The sequence below is a fragment of the Muntiacus reevesi genome, chromosome 8, assembly GCF_963930625.1.
Source record: "Muntiacus reevesi chromosome 8, mMunRee1.1, whole genome shotgun sequence".
Lineage (NCBI taxonomy): Eukaryota > Metazoa > Chordata > Mammalia > Artiodactyla > Cervidae > Muntiacus > Muntiacus reevesi.
This window is the reverse complement of record NC_089256.1, coordinates 49,617,815-49,637,382: the sequence shown is the minus strand read 5'-3', so window position 1 is coordinate 49,637,382 and position 19,568 is coordinate 49,617,815. Positions and strand designations below refer to the sequence as shown.

The following is a 19,568-nucleotide window of genomic DNA, read 5'->3' as shown; positions in this document are numbered from 1 at the left end:
GCCTCCCGCCCTACGCTAGATGGGATTGGGCGCTCGCCGGTGAGGTCATCGCCAGGCGCCTAGGTGGGAAGCGGGAAGCGCAGGTATGAGGTTGGTACGGGTGGGTTTCAGGCTATCGTCCCTCTTTCCCCCTTTTTGATATAGTGACCTCGCGTCGGCTTTTTTGGTCCCCTTTTCCTATAAGGTTTCCCTGAGTCATTTGCGTCCCTGCTTGACCATTCCAACCTAACGCAGGAAACTTCGCTCTCCTTACTAGCCACTCCTAGCTCCGCCACCTTGAGTTTGAGTTAGATCTTCCTTTTTTCCTTCGGCTGCTGAGGTCGTGTTTTCCTGGTCAGGCGTTCTTGTTCTCCCTTAGTACCAGTGCTTATCAAAACGTGTGTGCTAGCCTGTATATAGCGTGTGAGGTCGCCACATCTGAATATCTCCCGCCCCCCTCCCATGTTTGGGTAACCTTAAAGTACTCTTTAAGTGCTACATTGTTTTGGACAAAATATGGCCTTTCCCAGTCTTTCCTACTAACCCACTAGGCGAATTGAGGTGTGTTTTTAACTAATTAGACATTCTAGTAGGGAGAATGCCATGGAGGCTATAATTAAGAAAACTTCTTCGAAGGGAAAGAATTTCAGCATTATTTAATCATACTACGTTTTCCTAGGTGGCCAGAATGTTCCGACAGCCTTTAAAGAATGCTTAGTAAGAGAAAATAATAACCGTCATGTGAGACAGGCGATCTACTGGGGCCCTTTACGAGAGAGTTTATATAACTCTCAAAGCAACACTGCGAAGTAATTGTTATAATAGTAGGGCTCACAGATTACCTTAGTAGTCAATGCCACTGTCTTTCCTTTATGTCGTAAGGAATCTTTTCGAAAGCTCTCCTACTGTGAATAATCCATTTCTTTTGTTTTCCAGTAAAAACAAAAGAACAGCACCTACCATCTGATAAGTGGTGTTTGATTACGACTTGCCAGTCCCTTGTTTTTTCCTCCAAGCTTAATCACTCAGATTCTTTTCTTTCTTACTAGTGTCAGTGACACAGCCCTTCAACCACTCACTTTGGAGAACTGAAATGTGTGAAGAGAAGTTGACCAGTATACTTACTACAATGATAGTGACTATCATATTATTTAAACCTCAGGCTAGGGAATTTATTATTCATTTTTCAACTTTCAACCATCCCAGGAAGGCAGTCCATGTTTTGTCTGGAAAGGCACTGAAGTTTCTTTTACATCTTCAGGGATAGAGTTGGTCCATCCAAGAAGGTGACAAAGAAGAGACAGAATGAACAGCTTTAAAGGCACAGACCCTTGAAAAGGACAAGTGGATAATGGAGATATGACAGGAGCAAGAACTTAGAGAGCATTCAGTTATTAAAGACATTGGCCTCTATCCTGTCTGCCCTGGTATAAGTGAGGGAGAGCCTCTGAAGGATCTGATGAAGTAAATCTAGTCCAGTCAGTGAGGTAACTTTTTTGGGGGGCAAAGTACCCCCAAGTGGCCCAGGTAGGATTTCAAAGTAGGAAAAGCTTTCCTTTATCACTGCCTCCTTTTTTCTTTCTTGCCTGCTCATCACACTCCGGACCATGTCCCCTCCCCCCATGTTCAGTACTTTCTTTCTGCTCTTTGGCTGCTTAGAACTTCCATCTTGCACTCCACCCTTCATAAATATGTTTTCAAAGTACCCCACCTTCCTCCTCCCCACACTCCATAATCTCATTAGGTGTTGGAAGGAAGGCATCTATTATCTAATTAAACTAATTCACAATAGGAAATGATTAATTACTGTGCAGAAGCTTGTTGACTTGATACCTGAGTGGAGATAGTGGCTCTTAGCTACTTCCAGGTAGCTCTCCAGTCCCAGTGAAACAAAAACAAGAAATGGCAGATTGCCAACTCATTTCTAAAAGACTGTTTTGATTTAACCTATATGTAGTTAATTTTTCCCACTCCCTTCTACCACAGCAGTCTGATTAATACTTTTTGATTGAATATTTCAAATAATAACAAATAACTTCAATTTTGTAGATTAAGTAAACAAGTGATTTGGCTCGGGGTGGGTGGGGGGTACGCTGGTTGAATCCCTGATCAGTGTTCTGCATGATTAAATTAAATGCATCGGAATGTATGGATTTCTGGAACTTTCCCAGCTCTTTTTCCTAATATTTCCTGTAATAGGTCTCTATTTTAATTTTTCTGACTAGCTGGGTAATCAGTGAATATTATCCATGTGGTGTAGAGATTAGAAGTTTCATTTGTTCTTTACTCTGGTGGGTAGATATTAAGGTAGAGCTGACCTTGGACTTGTTGGGAATAACAGTCCAAGAGTTACTACTGCTTCCATTATGGAAAATTTTACAGGAACTGTATTGTTGTCTATAGTAGTCTCTTGAAGTGCAAAATTCATTTACTGCCTAACCTCTTACACTTTGGGGTGGAGTTTAGCCATATGTATCTTTAAAATTGAATTAATCTCTTCTGGAAAAGAGTTACATTAGGAAGAAAACCAAAACTTTTGTCTGCAAGTCAACCTTTACTTAGGTCCTCTGTGGGTAGATGTGTGGTGGAGAAATAGAAGTACTAGAAACCCTGCTTTGTTTTTGTCTTAGTGAAAAACCTAATATTCCAACAGAGATCCAAAACCTTTATGGACACAAAATCCTAAAACTATAGAGGGCAGACTTCTAGACTTTTAAAGTTAATTCATTGTAGAAAAATTAAAACTCTGACTTAGGAATAAGTGATCAATACTCTAAAGATTCATGACATAGATAAACTATTTGTAACTTAAGTAGCCTTTTCAATGATTAATTCAAAATTCATATTTTTAGTTAGGATATTGTCTTTATCATGTGAGTCAATAGTCATCACAAATGACAGTTCCTAAGCTTGAATATTAATACCTTCATTTTAGATTGTGTTGTGTGTCCTTTTTCCTTGGTTTATCTGGAACGTCCGGCAAAAGTCCTTGTTATGGTTTGTTGTTGTTCAGTTGCTCAGTTGTGTCCGACTCTTTGCGACCCCCTGGACTGCAGCATGCCAGGCTTCCCTGTTCTTCGCTATCTCCCAGAGTCTGCTTAAACTCATGTCCTTTGAGGAGATGCTGCCATCCAGCCATCTCATCCTTTGTTGCCCTCTCCTCCTCCTGCCCTCAATCTTTCTCAGCAATCATGATCTTTTCCTACGCGTCGGCTCTTCGCATTAGGTGGCCAAAGTATTGGAGCTTCAGCTTCAGCATCAGTCCTTCCAATGTATATTCAGGGTTGATTTCCTTTAGGATTGACTGGTTTGATTATGGTAGAAAATTATTTAACTACTATGTCAGTACTTGTCAGCAAAAGTCAAATCACCAGAGTTCCCTGTCTTTATCTGCCGGAGTCATTTCCTCTTCAAACCTCTCCTTTAGAATGTATTTGCTTCAGTCTCTGTTTAATTAGTTTCTTCTGTTTACTGGTTGAGTGCTTCTACTAAAATTTTTTAAATGTATCTTTGTCTTTTTTTGTACTTTGTTTTGTATATGAAAATTGCTGTATCCGATTTTGTGATTATGTTTCTGTTACTTTGATTACTATTAGATCAGTGGTTTGTTTTTTTTTCGGCAGCCTAGTTAGTGATTTTGTATGTGTGTGTGGCTAAAAGTGGGAGGAAGCAAACTTGTGTTGGGAATAGAAACTTTAAGCAGATTAATTTATTCTTCAAAACAGTATTTGGAAATTTATCTTTGTACAATTGAACTAAATTCAGGTATTATATCTGAAAATACTAAAGCAACTATTGCAATTTCTTAGTAGATAAAACTCTCCTTTGTCTTGTGGAATGAAAAACATAATTTGTCCAGATAGATTTGTTTGCTTCCTTTTGTCTGATCATTTAATTGTATAAATTGCCCCAATTTCCTTTTTTGCTTTACCCAGGAGGTAATTGGGTTTCCAGGTGTCGATAGTGGTAGACAACCCACCTGCCAATGCAGGAGACAAGAGATGCAGGTTCTATCCCTGGGTCGGGAAGATCTCCTGGAGGAGGGCATGACAGCCCACTCCATTGTTCTTGTCTGGAGAATCCTATCCACAGAGGAGCCTAGTAGACTACAGCCCAATTGGGGGAGGGGGGTGCAAAAGACACACATCTGAAGCAGATCATAGCACACATCATAGCAGCAGCAGCAGCAGGAGACAGTTAAGGTAGGGGGTAGTATTATGTGGCAATTCCAGTTTAAAGAAGCAGGCTGCCTAGCATATCAGGAATCTAAATAATTCACATAAATACTACTGTTATATAAGTGCAAGTAGGTGATAATGTGATTTTTTAAAAATGTGAGTATATTTAGAAGCAGTAGGTAATAATGTGATTTTTTTTAATGTGAGTATATTTAGAAGCAGTAATGAATTATTAGTAGCTTTTGGTCATTTTCTGTACTTTCAAATACTAACAGGTTAAACCTGTTATCAAGTAGAATTGTTATAAAAAGGTCTTCATTATTTAGAAATTTAGGATTGTTTTATTCTAGATCCTAAGTACAAATCCTGAACGGGTGACTTTGGGAAAATTATTTTAAGTTTCTGAGACTCAATTTAGTTATCTGTAAAATGGAATGATACCAATCAGAAATGTTGTTTTGAGAATAAAATTAAAGAATGGACTGAATTAGTCTCCAATGAGAAGACCCAAGGGTTTGCATTTTTAACCAGTGCCCCTCATGATTAATGCTATCATACAGGTTCTCAATGGCTTCCCTGGTGGCTTAGTGGTAAAGAACACGTGTCATGCAGGAGACGCAGGTTCGATCCCTGGGTCAGAAAGATCCCCTAGACAAGGAACCTACTCCAGTATTGCCTGGGAAATCCCATGGACAGAGGAGCCTGATGGGCTACAGTCCATGGGGACAAAAAAGCTGCACTCAGCTTTGCAACTAAAACAACAGGTTCTGAAATTCTAGCATACATCAGAATCACCTGGAGGACTTGTTAAACCACACTGTTGGGTGCTGACATCAGAGTTTCTGATTCAGGGGGCCTAGAGTGGGGTCCGACAATTTATATTTCTAAAAGTTCCTAGGTGGTGCTCGTGCTGCTGGAGACCATACTTTGAGAACCATTGGTGTAATATATATGATGCCACTTTGACTAGCCTAATAGAAGTAACCAAAGTGACAATGATAATACTTTTGTTGAGTTCTCATTACATACCAGGCACTGTTACATGCATTTGACATTTATTATGTCATTTAATCTTTTCTGATCTCATGAAGTGGATGTTATTATTACCCCCATTTTATCAAGACGAAAAGTGGGTCATAGATTCAGTAACTTGCCCAGCTGATAGGTAATAGAGCTATTCAAACCCAAAGAGTCTAATTCCATATTAGACTCCATTTTCCATAAACATTATTCAGATAAAAGATACAACCTGATGATTGTGTGGCCCTTTCTTAAAAAGGACTTTTCTTAATTTAAAATAAGTGTATTTATTGTTTATTCCTATGCAAGCCTCACATCAAAGGCTGGAGGACCAGACTTACCTTGGTAACTGATTGCAAGGAAAACACATGTAGGCATGTGCCAGCCACAACTTTGTGTTAACCAGGCTTTGTAGACTTGACCTTCTTTTTTTTTTTTTTTTTTTTTTAATATTATTTTATTAGTTGGAGGCCAATCACTTTACAACATTTCAGTGGGTTTTGTCATACATTGACATGAATCAGCCATATAGTTACACGTACTCCCCATCCCGATCCCCCCTCCCACCTCCCTCCCCACCCGACTCCTCAGGGTCCTCCCAGTGCACCAGGCCCGAGCACCTGACTCATGTATCCCACCTGGGCTGGTGGTCCGTTTCACCATAGATAATATACATGCTGTTCTTTCAAAACATCCCACCCTCACGTTCTTAGACTTGACCTTCAAATGTCTTTTTTTATTGATTGAGTTTTTTAGATGTCTTTTATTTTTTAAATGAAATATTGAATTTGTGTCTTAAGGAGTTCTTACGTAAAACATGAGATTATAGTTATCCCCCCTCTTCACAGAGTTACCTGGGTCATTATGGCAGTCAAGTGGACTGGTGGACATTCTTCTCCTATTCTCTGCCTGAATGCAAGTCAAGAAGGGCTCGTGGCTTCTGGAGCAGAAGGTGGAGATCTCACGGTTTGGGGTGAAGATGGGACTCTTTTAGGACACACGTGCTTCCAAGGGGCAGAGGATGTTACCAACGTCTTATTTTCTCCATCCTGCCCCACCAAACTCTATGCTTCACATGGAGAAACCATTAGCATACTGGATGTCAGGTCTCTTAAGGAACCCTTGGATGATTTTCATGTGAATGAAGAAGAAATCAACTGTCTTTCATTAAATGAAACTGAAAACCTACTGGCTTCTGCTGATGACTCTGGAACAATCAAAATCCTAGACCTGGAAAATAAGAAAATTAGCAGATCACTGAAGAGACATTCCAATATCTGTTCCTCTGTAGCTTTTCGACCTCAAAGGCCTCAGAGCCTGGTGTCATGTGGACTGGATATGCAGGTGATGTCTTGCAGAGAGTACATGGGTAATTTCTAAATGGGATTTGCTAATAGAATCAAATTATTGATCGGGCTAAATATATCTTGGCATTTTCTGTTCTCTACAGACATGCCTTATGTATTTAGGAACCGTAAACTTTATGTCTACTGAGTGTTTAATGCTAACTTGACAAAGTCTAGTAGATTAACAAATTATTAATCTTTTACTTTTTCTCTATGCTTTAAGACATTCTTAAAACATGAGAATTTGAATATTTGATTCTAAACATCTGTTTAAACAAACCATACTAAAGACAGAGTTTATCACCCATCCACTCTCCATAAAGTTTGTAGTTTAAAAAAAAGTTAGAGGGCCTGGATCTATTATTGGTTTTACTCTAAATCGCTGGAGTGTGAATAAGCATGGCTTCCCTTTGGTGATCACTTACCACTTTACACTGCTTTACATATGTTAGTTTTCTTTCTAATCACACCCTGATCATACTGTTTCTTTTTTATAAATGAGGAAACAGATTCAAATTGAGTTTTCCCACAGCTGTCTGAATTGGAATTCAAACCTCAATCTCTCTGACTTTAAAGCCTATATTTTTTCTCTGTGACACCAAAGATATTTATTTAAATAGATGATACGTGTGCCCAACACTGTTCTAGGCATTGATCTACTTTCTCAACTACTTATAGTATCTTGTAAGACTCCTGGTCACTTCCAGGCCAGTGATCTTTACCACTTCTCTATCCTCCACACCTCCTTATAATTTAGAAATAAATGAGACTAATTTTAGTTGTTGTCACTCTGACTGCCACCCCGAGCTACTGGTCTTTTTACTAGGAAGAATCAGTGGATGTCCTGCTGCACTGGGGCAGCCCCTAAACAATTAAAAATTATCCTACCAAAAATTTGTAGTGCCTCTGTTGAGAATCATTTTACACCCACAGTGCACAGCGATCCCATGACATCAAAATTCCTTTTCTACTCCTAGGTCTTGCCCAAAACTTTAATAAATTTACATTTTTCTACACTAGTGAAGATAATCTGCTTACTTTGTTGGGCAGAAAGACCTACACAACCAGTCAGATATCTGTTTTAAGTAGGCTGATTGTACAGTGTCTCTTTGACTATTCATTCATTCATCCTTAAACTATACCAGTTTTCAATCACTGGTTCATTAACTGTGTTAGGCACGGCAGTCAACCAGTTAAATGTATAAGAGTCACAGATTAGATAAGAAGCAGGCATCCAGAATTTACCATTTTACCTCCAGTTATAGATGAGAAGGTTTAGTGCCAGGCAGGTGTTAGACAATACTATAAGAAATAAATATATTGTGAAAAGAAGTCTTTTGCTTTTTGATTTGTCAAGAATTGCTAAAAATTCACTGTAGATTAACTGCTGCATTGGTTTGTGATATATAACAAAAGTGACTAAGATAGTACAGTCATTACTTCTAACTGAAATTACTTCTTTAACTAGAGTTGAAACTATAATTTCTTCCAGTTTGCTTCTTAAAATCTGGTTTTCTGGTATTTTTCTGAACTTTAAGAATAGCCAGCATATGGAGGGGTCCAAGAATGTCGGTATGATAGTGGAAGGGAGTTTTTATCAGATTAATGAGAGTAATTTATCTCTGAACAAGGTGTTTTATCTCAAGGCAGGAACTGAATTATTGCCACACATAATAGATAAATTCAACATACCTATCTTTGTTATTAGAGAAATTATAAAAATTAGATCCTTTGATTTAGATAGGTTTAAATAGAAAAAGTGATAGTGAAAGAGCCTTTTTTTCCCCCTTGAAAATGAATCTTTTATGTGGAAAGAAATGTTTTTGTATGAGAAATTTTTGAGCAGGGTCACTTTGATATGCTTGCATTCACTTCTGAGTGTCACTTCTTTTGAAAGAAGGCTGAGTTGAAGGAAGTTACTTTGAATAGCAAACCAAACCTTAGTATAATCAGCAGTGGTAATATTGTCAGTTCAGATCTGTGCTTTTAACTAAACAAGGTCATGCTTATCCTAGTGTACCTTTTAAATCATGAGTCATAATTCAGGGATGGTACTAGAAGGTAAAATAAAGCTTTCTGTTCTCTCTGAAAATATGAAGAATATTTTCTTTTTCAAGTTGATTGCTACAGGAAGACAATTGCTGAAGTTTGGAGTAAAATCAATTCACAGAACTTACTGTTTTGTTTTAATTTTTTTTTTCCTTTCTTTTTTTTTCTTTCTTATCACATTCTTTTTTTAATTAATTAATTAATTGATTTTAATTGGAGGCTAATTACTTTACAATATTGTGGTGGTTTTTGCCACACATTGACATGAATCAGCCATGGGTGTACATGGGTTTTTAAATCACATTTTATCTAAATCCACTTAGTAGGTCCAAGATCATGGTAGAGAACAACAGTAAAAAGCCAAGTATACCAGGATGTCAAATTAGCAGATTTGTTTAGAACTTCTGCTCTTTTCTCCAGGTACTATGCTAGGCATTAAGCTTCCCTGGTGGTGCAGACGGGAAAGAATCTGCCTCCATTGTGGGAGACCCAGGTTTGATCCTGGGTTTAGTGTATTTAGTTGATAGGTATTTCTACTTGTAACAAGCATAGGCTAAAATTAATAAATTTCCTCATTTTCAGTTTTACTTGTAGCAGTTAGGGTAGGGTGACTTAAAGAAATTGGTATCTACTTAAGAGTTTGGATTACACATTAAAGAGTTTGTTGATCCAGAGTTACTCAGGAGCTTGTTTTTAGATTATACCTTCCTTGCTGCCCATTGGCATTCTAGTCTTGGCACCAGGGTAGCATCACACTGGCATGTGGTGCCATGTGAATTTTTGTTTAATATTGCTGGGAATGTATCCTGCTAATCATTCTCGGACTACTTTGGTGATTTTGTTAGAAGCAGAATAAGCATGTTCGTGAAACAAACTATTTAGAACACTAACTGTGTAACTTCCTCTTATTTAAAGGTGATGCTGTGGAACCTTCGGAAAGCCCGGCCACTCTGGATTACAAATTTACAGGAGGATGAAACAGAAGAAATGGAAAGTCCACAATCACCTGGTCAGCTTTTAAACCCTGCCTTAGCCCACTCTGTGTCTGTGGCATCGTGTGGCAATGTTTTTAGTTGCGGTGCAGAAGATGGTAAGGTTCGAATCTTTAGGGTGATGGGAATCAAGTGTGAACAGGAACTGGGATTTAAGGGCCATACTTTGGGGGTTTCCCAAGTCTGCTTTCTGCGAGAATCCTATTTGCTGCTTACTGGAGGGAATGATGGAAAGATAAAGCTGTGGGATGTAAGCAGTGAAATTGAAAAAAAACATAAGAGTCCAACCAAACATACTCACAGGAAGAAAACCAAAAGGGCAACTTACACCAAGCAAGGTGGAAACACTCATGCTTCAGTAACAGGTGAAGATGAACATGGCAAAATTTTACCAAAGTTAAGTATTGAACATGGAGAAAAAGTGAACTGGCTGTTAAGTACAAAAATAAAAGGATACCAAAATATATTGGTAGCTGATCAAACTAGTTGTATATCAGTGTATCCCTTAAAAGAATTTTAAATCCAATAAAACATTTGAAAAACCACAGCGAAACATTTCGTAAATTAAAAATAAATCCACATTCTTTGTTTAAATTCTTTGTCATACATGGAATAATACCATTCCATAACATGTGAGCAAAAGGAGATAATTGGATAACACTTCATATGGTAAGTGACATATTAAAATTTGGGGAAAGAGAACGAATATTCACTGAGTCCTGATTGTACTCCAGCATTTTACATGTGTTTCATTTCATATTCCCGATTAATGAAGTGGGTGACTTCCTTCATTTTATTGCCACAGGAATCAAAACTCAGAGATGTTAAGTAACTTGAGGATCCAAGAAAATTGCAGGCACAATTACTTACCTGCAAAGGATCTTCATTGTCTTGTCAAGCCTCTTGCCTTAGGAAAGCCCACATCCTGATCCAAACGTGGTCACCACATTAGTTATAACATTAGTAATTCCAGGATGTCATAAGGATCTTTACCAAGTTGAAAGAGGAAATCTGTTCTTGTTTGTTCTGTGTAAAGCCCAGAATACTTTACTGACAATTGCCTTTTGCTATTTCTAAGAAAAGTGTTCCAGGGTCAAATCAGTTTAGGATATTATGCAGCTATCCAGGCTGTGATGCTGTTAGGACCAAGAATAAGCTGAAGTTATGAATAAGCAGAAACTCTGACTAAGCAGGAGATATGAGGTAAATAGAAGAGGTTGAGAATAGAAACTAAGACATTGTGTCTAGAGTAAGTTTTCATCATGCCCTGGATTGCTGATTTTTCTGCATGTTCTTTCAGCTTCTGCTTTAACTGCCTACTCTTATATTCAGAGTTTTAAAGAGAGAATCTAATTAGTTACCATTATGCTGGTTTGTGGAGAATTCTTTGATAAGCTCAATTTTAGAATGCTTGCCACAGATGACAGAAACCAAATTCAAATTGACTTAAGGAAATAAAAAGGAATTTTTCGGCTCATATAACAGAGAAGTCTAGTCAGGTTTTTACAGCTGAGGTAGTTAAACTGATAGGATGTCTGTAGGTGCCTCACCTGTGAAAAGTCTTGCCTAGGGATGGGGAGAGAGACTCCTCACAGTAATGTTGAGCCTAGAACCAGCTATGCCTGAAACAAGTATATTCCTAAAGCCTTTTTTTTTTTAAACTCGTTAACTATTAATAAAAGAGTCCTGACCAATTATGTGGGCAGTCAATAAATATTGCTTAATCTTACTTGAAATATAAAGCAAGGAGACTACCATCTTGGCCCTGAAATATCCATTGACAGGACCTTGGTCTGAGTATTGACAGAAACAAGTTTCTAATCCCAGAACTGGGCAAAATTCTTGGCCATTTTGGGCCTTGAGTTCCTTACTTGAAAGTATAGAGGTTGAATTAGACATCCCCTAAGGTCCCTTCCATGCTACTGTTTATGAAAGGAAACCAACATCATAGTAATATTGTGTTTGTCCAGTGATTCTAATATGTATTAAAGTGTCAGGAATGACTAATAATCATGGGTCATCTCTGGAGATTTTAGAGAAATCTTTTGGGAAATTACCCAAGTGCAGCATTATTTTAGCTATTAAGCTTTAATAATGTTATGGGAACAAGGTGAGAAGTATTTAAACCAGGATTGAAACTTTAATTTTAAACTTCTTTTGGTTGCTGATAACAGGTACCCACTGCCTTAGTGAAAAGGGAAATTTACTGAGGGGGGTAGAAGTGCAGAATTCACTCAACCCAGAACAAAAATGTAGCTTGACTCTCCATTTCTAAACAGGGAAGCTGTCAAGAACCAAATCACCTACACTTTCTGTCTCTCAGTCCCTGTGGTCACTTACCTCTGCTTCTTTCACCTGACAAAAGATGGCCTTCTAGGGCTACATCAGCAGCCTTTTTCAATTCCAGAACCCGAGTGAGTAGTGTCTAAGTTCCAAGGCCCTGAAGATAATCTGATTGGTCTCACTTCTCATGGGCCTAACTCTGATACAATCACCTCTGATCAGGAGGCTGTTGTCATTTAGTATCAGTATTGCCAAAGGGGCCCCCACATGTAAGGGAGCTAGTTCTCAGGGAAGAAGAGTATGGGTTGAACTTATAGACCCCAAAGATCTACAACCAACTATTGATATTTTGGTAAATTTATGATATGAAAATTGTATGCAAAGTGAACTCTTCTTAGGTCAGTCATTTTGCTACAGTGTGACTTACATTCTCAAGCAGTAAGGTATAACTAGATTAGTTAATGAGAGCTTAAAGAAACACACTGGTAAAGTAAGCAAAACAAAGTGTCATAGACTTGACTTACAGAGAATCAGGATACTTTTTTTTTTTTACAAGGTGCAGCATGCAGGAAATTGGTTCTCCAACCACAGATTGAACCTGTGTCGCCTAGTGGAAGCATGGAGTCTTAACCACTGGACTCCAGGGAAGTCCCAGGATACCATTTTTAAATATTGCTTACCTTGATTAGCCAGCCAGCCCCTCAGATAACTGAGTAAGAACTTAAGTGGCCTCACCTTCTAAGTGGGCTTCCAAAGTCCCCGATCTATAGAAGGCTGAAAATGTGCCCCAAAATACCAGGTTCTAATCCCTGGAACCTGTAAATGTTACTTTATTTGGAAAAAGGTTATTTGCAGATAAACATTACAACTAGTAAAGGATTATGTTAAAGGAACATAATCAAGATAATTATATACTTACCTTTTTACTTTATTAGACTGTAAGATGCTTGGGGGCAAGGGTCTGCCTATTGAATTTCAGAACTTGTGGTTTGGCCTGTCCCAGACTCCCAGCTCACAAACAATAATCATTAAGTATTAAATGAATCAAGGGAGATCCAGAAGGTGAAAATGTTAAGAGATGTGGATGGAAAAAAATAAAAATAAAGGTCAGCTTGAAGGGAGCTGGCAACAGGGTTGCCTGGCAACCAGACTGAACCCTTTGCTTATGCTTTAGGTTATTTTTAATACCAGTTATGAGGGCTACACATAGCTCTCCCAACCAGTGCTCAATTTACAGATACCCAGCCATGCTCATTTCACATTTGATGTTCTCCCCAAATTACAGTCAGTTTGGAGTCTGGGATAGACAGTCCTGAAACTGATGCAGTGCCACCCAGTTGCTTCTCCCTGCCAAGAGCAGAAATACCTTCAGGATTAATCAATCACCCTCTGGCATAATTATGTATAATTCTGATGCCTTAACCTATGAATAGCTCTTCCATCATCTCAGTTTTCCTGTTTATAAGTGGAGAATTAATGAAAAACAGTATGGTACTGCACATGTGTTCTATGAGTGTATTTGGCTTTCTGAACTATTTGAAAGTGAAATACTATGACACTTGACCTCAAAATACATCAGCATGCATCTCCTAAAAAGGTCACTTTTCAACATAACCATATCACTGATATATATCTAGGAAACTTAGCAAATTCACATTCTTGCTCTTAGCCAGCCAATTGTGACTAATATTTTTAACTAAAGTCTGATGGTGAGAGAAGGTAGCAACCAGAACTGCAGATTAGCCTTGAGCAGGCCTCACAGAGATGAGAGACAGAACAACAAGGATCTTGTGGTTCAGTCTGGAGTCTGAACAGAGGTAGGTCTCCTTCACAGCCAACCCTCTTCCTGTGGCACATTCCCAGTGAGGAATATTGCCCCTTGCACTGGACTAAGGTTCATTTTAGAGACCAAGTTGTCAGACAAGAGGGAAATTGTGAGAGATTAAGGACATGAGTCAACTGAAATGAACAAAATATGCTGTCACCACCACCACCACTGGGCCATACTCCAACCAAAGAAGCAGGATTTAATCTAGCCCAGAAGAGGATGTGAGAATTCAGAACCCCTCATATACCTGGAGATCCCCTGCTGTACCCTAGTACTCTTAGTGGAGAAAAGGACTGAGCTGAGGTTTGATAGAGCTCCATCAGGTCTTTTTCTCTAAAGCCATAAAAATGCTTGAGGAGAATGACCCAAAGTTCACTTCAACATGATTTTCCTATGATCATTCTAGGCAGTGAATGAAGATGTATCCAAAGCATCCAGTGATCAAGTAAAAATGATAAATGTTGATACAAAAGGTCACAAATAGGTAGTGACATGAAAGTTGAATGCATTTTTTTTTGTTATGAACAAGATTGTTAATCATGTTACAAACCAATGTGTGGCTAGATAAATGCAATGTTGATATTTTATTAAAAATCATTAAGATATAAAAGACTCAACTAGGGACTTACCTGAAGGTCCAGTGGTTAAGATGCCATGCTTCCATTGCAGGGGGGTGTGGGTTTGATCCCTGGTCAGGGAACTAAGATGCATGCTGTGGGGTGTGGCAAAAAAAAAAACAGACTCAACTAAAAAACTGTTGAATCAGTAAAGTTGAAGGGTTTAAAATCACTACACCAAAATGAGTTGCTTTTCTATACACCAACACTAAAACATCTGAAAAAAGAAGTGTCTCCTATTCACAAGAGGATCAAAGCAATAAAACATATGGGAACAAGAAAGTGAAAGATCTGTAAAATGAAAACTATAAGACTTTGCTGAAAGAAATCAAAGAAGACACAAACAAGTGGAGGGACATCCTGTGTTCACAGACTGGAAGAGGGTTATTATTGTTAAAATGTACATGCTCCACAATGTCATCTATAGATTCAGTGTAATCCCTATCAATATTTCAACAGCATTTTTCAAATAGAAAAAAATAATCCTAAAAATGTAGGGCACCACAAAAGGCCCCAAATAGCTAAAGCAACCCTGAGAAAGAAAGAAAGCCATCACATGTCCTGCTTTGGGACTATACAGTAAAGCTGTAGTAATTAAACCAGTATGGTACTGGCATAAAAATGGACACACAGACCAAAGAAGAAAATAGCCCAGGATTAAACTCCTGCATATATGATCAGCTGTTACTTGATAAGTGGGGAAACAATAGTCTCTTCAGCAAATGGTGCTGGAAAAACTGGATAATCACATGCAGGAAAATTGGATCCCTATCTTATACTAGTCACAAAAAATTAAGTTGAAAGTCTTAAACATGAGACTTGAAACCATAAAACTTACCTCAACAGGAGGAAAGAAGCTCCTTGATACTACCCTTCACAATGATTTTTTGGACCAAAAGCACAAACAACGAAAAGCAAGTAGAACTCCATCCAATTTAAAAGCTTCCACACAACTAAAGAAACTACAAAATAAAAAGGTAACTATAGAATGAGAGAAATTTTTCTTCTAATCATGTATTGGATACAGAGTTAATATCCAAAATTTATAAAGAACTTGTACAACTCAATAGCAAAAAAAAAAAAAAAAAAAAAAAAAAAACCCATGCAGAGGAATGAAATAGATATTTTTTCCAAAGAAGATATCTAACTGACTAACAGGCACATAAAAACGTGCTCAGCATCACTCCTCAAGAGATACCTCACCTGTAAGAATGACTACTATCAAGAAGAGAAAACAAGTGTTGACAAGGGTTTGGAAAAAAAGAGACCCCTTCTGCACCATTGATGGGACTGTAAATTGGTATGCAGAGTCCTCAAAAAACTAAAAATGAAACTAACATATAATCCAGTAATCCCACTTCTGAGTATATGTCCAGAGGAATGAAAACTGGTTATTGAAAAGACATGTCTGACTATGTGCGCCCCAGGGACTGTAGCCCACCAGGCTCCTCTGTCCATGGGATTCTCCAGGCAAGAATACTGAAGTGGGTTGCCATTTCCTTCTCCACGAAGAGACATATAAACTCTGTATTTATTGCAGCATTATTCACAATAACAGAGAAACAACCTAAATGTGTATCAAAGGATAAGTTAAGATGTGGTACATATATGCAATGGAATACTATTCAGCCATGAGAAAAAGAAGTTCTGCCTTTTGTAACTGTGGATGGATCTTGAGAACAACTTGCTAAGTGAGATATGTCAGAGTGAGACAAATACTGTATAACATCTATTATATGTGGAACCTAAAAAAACCAAAAGAATAAGAGAGTAAAGTGGTGGCTACCAGAAGCCAGGGGTGGGGAGAAGGGGAGAGATGTTTAAGGATACATATTTGCAGCTAGTGTATAAATAAGTCCTGGAGATCTAGTGCACAGAACAGTGATTACAGACAACAGGTTGTATTATAAACATTAAAACTTGCTAAGAGACTATACCTTGGTTGTTCACAGTGGTGGAAGAGTTGATAACTATGATGAGGTTGAAATGTTAGCTATTGCTGCAGTGGCAATCATATTACAATATAAATGTATCAGATAAATGTGTTGCACACCTTGAACTTATACAATGTTATATGTCAAATGTAGCTCAATTTAAAAAAGAAAAAGTTGGGATTTCCCTGGTGGTCCAGTGGCTAAGTAACTGCCTTCCAATGCAGGGGGTGCAGGTTCCATCCCTGGTGCCAAGGGGCAACTAAGCCCATGTGCTGCAACTAGAGAGGCCCACATGCCATGATGAAGAGCCCCCATGCCGAAATGAAGACCCAGCGCAGCCCAAAATAAAGATGAAATTTTTTTTAATTAAAAGAGAAAAAAAAAAATTCTGGGACTTCACTGTAAGTCCAGTGGTTAAGACTCTGTGCTCCCAATTCAGGGGCATGCATTCGATCCCTGGTCAGGAAAACTAAGATCTTGTTTGTCACATGACACAGCCAAAAGAAAAAAGGAAAAAATTATTAAGATGTAGTAGAATGTCATCATGTCAGATACAGTCTATATAACCATAGACTGATGAGGAGAGCCTTTTTTCTGTAGCTTGTGTGTGTACTCATGAAAGAATGAAAATTGAATAAATTGGTATTTGAACTGAACATATTTTTCTGAAAGACTAAAGCACATCTGTGACACAGGATCCTGGCTTCATCTGGCCATTTGGTGACACTTCTCTGGGATTCTATCCCTCCCTCTGAAAACAGGAAGTAATAGATGACACCCATACCTACCCAGGATCATTCTTGTGTCTTGTTGTCCTTTCTCAGCCAAGCTCTGAGGCTGGCCGAAGTGTTCACAAGCACCCCAACTATACCTCTCAAATTCAGGAGCTAGACAGAGCTGCAAAAAGTATAAGCATATGCAGACATATGCTGACATGATGAATTATAAAGACACAGGTGATGGCAATTTCCTCCCTTCTCGATTATTTCTTGATTATTGGTACATACACGTGTTTGAAAGAGGAATTAAAGCTATGAAAAAATTTTGTTTCTAATATAAAAATACAGATATGCAAGGAGAATTTGGAAGGTCACAAGGCTAAAGTCCTGTAATGTAAAGGGTTTGGGGAAGCAGCAGGCCATGTTCTAACTGGTCAGGTGGTACCCATGTAGCAGGAGGAAAACCAGAGAGTGAAACTGAGGTCTGACTATATTCCCAGTGATCTGCAATTCTCCATTATATTTTCTGTTTACTTTAGCTGCTTTGGCTTATGTAATTGACATCAGTAAAACTAAACTTTTTTTTGTCTTAATGTGCTTTTGTATGTTTTGTAACTAGAAAAAGTTTTATTCTAACCATGTAAGAGAGGAGACAGCTGCTCTTTCAAACACTGGAAGTAATTGTTTTATGGCACCAGTAGAAACAAGAATATAGCCTTAGAGAGTAAAAATTTTAAATCCATAATTTTGAGGGGAGTTTTAAAAAAAATTAAGGTATAATTCAATACTATATAATTCACCCAATTAAAATGTACAATGGAATGGTTTGTATTAAATTGTAACACCATCACCACAACCTGATTTTAGAAAATTTCTCTCCCTCCCTCCCTCCAAAGGAAGCCCTGCACCCATTAGCAGTTACTCCCCATTTCTCCTTAAACCACCCTAGGCAATCATTAACCTACTTCCCATTTCTGTAGCTTTGCCAATTCTGGACAGTTCATATAAATGAAATAATATGTGGTCTGTATGACTGGCTTCTTTCACCTAGCATAATGTTTCCAAGATTCATTCATGTTATAGCATGTATCAATACATCATTACTTTTTATAGCCAAATAATATTCCATTATATGTGTTGGTATACAAGTATATACATACACACAAATATATGTATATATATCACATTTTTTATTCATCAGTTGATAGATGTGTAAGGTAGTTTCCACTTCGGGGCTACTGTGATTAATGGACTCAGTGGTAAAGAATCTGCCTGCCAGTGCAGGAGACGCAAGAGACTTGGGTTCAATCCCTGGGTTGGGAAGATCCCCTGGAGGTGGAAACGGGAACCTACTCTAGTATTCTTGCCTGGAAAATCCCATGGGCTGGACAGAGGAGCCTGGCAGGCTACAGTCCTTAGAGTCTCAAAGAGTCAGACACAACTGTGCAGACACACATACACACACACAGTAACTATGTATTTAATATTTTGAAGAATTGCCCAATTGTTTTCCAGAGTTACTGCAACATTTTATATTCTGAGCAGCAAATTATGAAGATTCCCATTTTTCCACATCCTCACCAACATTTGTTTTTTCTTTTTATTGTAGCCATTGGAATCAGTGTGAATTATTTCATTGTAGTTTTGATTTGCATTTCCTAACAACTGATCTTGAGCATCCTTTTATGCACTTATTGTCTTGCATGTTTATGGCAAACGTTTTCAGCAAAGTAATTCAATGTGGTATTTCCAATATCATCATCCAACATGGAACACAATCCAATTATGGTCTTTCCAACAAATATTGCTGGAACAATTGGATGTTATATGCCAAAAAATGAACCTCAGCCATTACTTTATACCATAAACAATGGATCAAAAGAGCTAATACTGTCAGTTCAGTTCACTTCAGTTCAGTCGCTCAGTTGTGTCCAAGTCTTTGTGACCCCAGGGCCTGCAGCATGCCAGGCTTCCCTGTCCGTCACCAACTCCTAGAGCCTGCTCAAATTCATGTCCATTGAGTTGGTGATGCCATCCAGTCATCTCATCCTCTGTCGTCCCCTTCTCCTCCTGCCTTCAATCTTTCCCAGCATCAGGGTCTTTTCCAATGAGTTAGTTCTTTGCATCAGGTGGTCAGAGTGTTGGAGCTTCAGCATCAGTCTTTCCAATGAACATTCAGGACTGATTTCCTTTAGGATGGACTGCTTGGATCTCCTTGCTGTCCAAGGGACTCTCAAGAGTCTTCTCCAACACTACAGTTCAAAAACATTAATTCTTCTGCACTTGGCTTTCTTTATAGTCCAACTCTTACATCCATACATGACTACTGGAAAAACCATAGTTCTGACTAGATGGACCTTTGTTGGAAAAGTAATGACTTTGCTTTTTAATATGCTGTCTAGGTTGGTCATAGCTTTTCTTCCAAGGAGTAAGCATCTTTTAATTTCATGACTGCATTCACCATCTGCAGTGATTTTGGAGCCCAAAAAAATGGTCTGTCACTGTTTCCATTGTTTTCCCATCTATTTGCCATGAAGTGATGGGACCAGATGCCATGATTTTCTGAATGTTGAGTTTTAAGCCAACTTTTTCACTCTCCTCTTTCACTTTCATCAAGAGGCTC

At 38.3% G+C, this 19,568-nt stretch overlaps 1 protein-coding gene across 2 annotated transcripts; it reads left to right on the top strand.

The window, feature by feature from the left end:
• Positions 1–47: 47 nt before the first annotated feature.
• Positions 48–10,158, top strand: WDR53 (WD repeat domain 53). Of its 2 annotated transcripts, XM_065942483.1 has the most exons (3): positions 48–83; positions 6,026–6,521; positions 9,488–10,158. In XM_065942483.1, exons 2-3 carry the CDS (start codon positions 6,042–6,044, stop codon positions 10,082–10,084), a joined length of 1,077 nt encoding a protein of 358 aa, XP_065798555.1. In that variant the 5' UTR covers positions 48–83; positions 6,026–6,041; the 3' UTR covers positions 10,085–10,158. The 2 variants fall into 2 exon arrangements, with proteins under 2 accessions (XP_065798555.1, XP_065798556.1); XM_065942484.1 differs by lacking the exon at positions 48–83 and having other exon boundaries at positions 5,962–6,521.
• Positions 10,159–19,568: the final 9,410 nt, after the last annotated feature.

What these genes read in the sequence shown, in the direction of transcription:
- WDR53 (XM_065942483.1), top strand. Translation starts at nt 6,042, where the DNA reads ATGGCAGTCAAGTGGACTGGTGGACATTCTTCTCCTATTCTCTGCCTG. An exon ending in CATGTGGACTGGATATGCAG is followed by an intron (nt 6,522 to 9,487) that starts GTGATGTCTTGC and finishes TCTTATTTAAAG; the next exon opens with GTGATGCTGTGGAACCTTCG.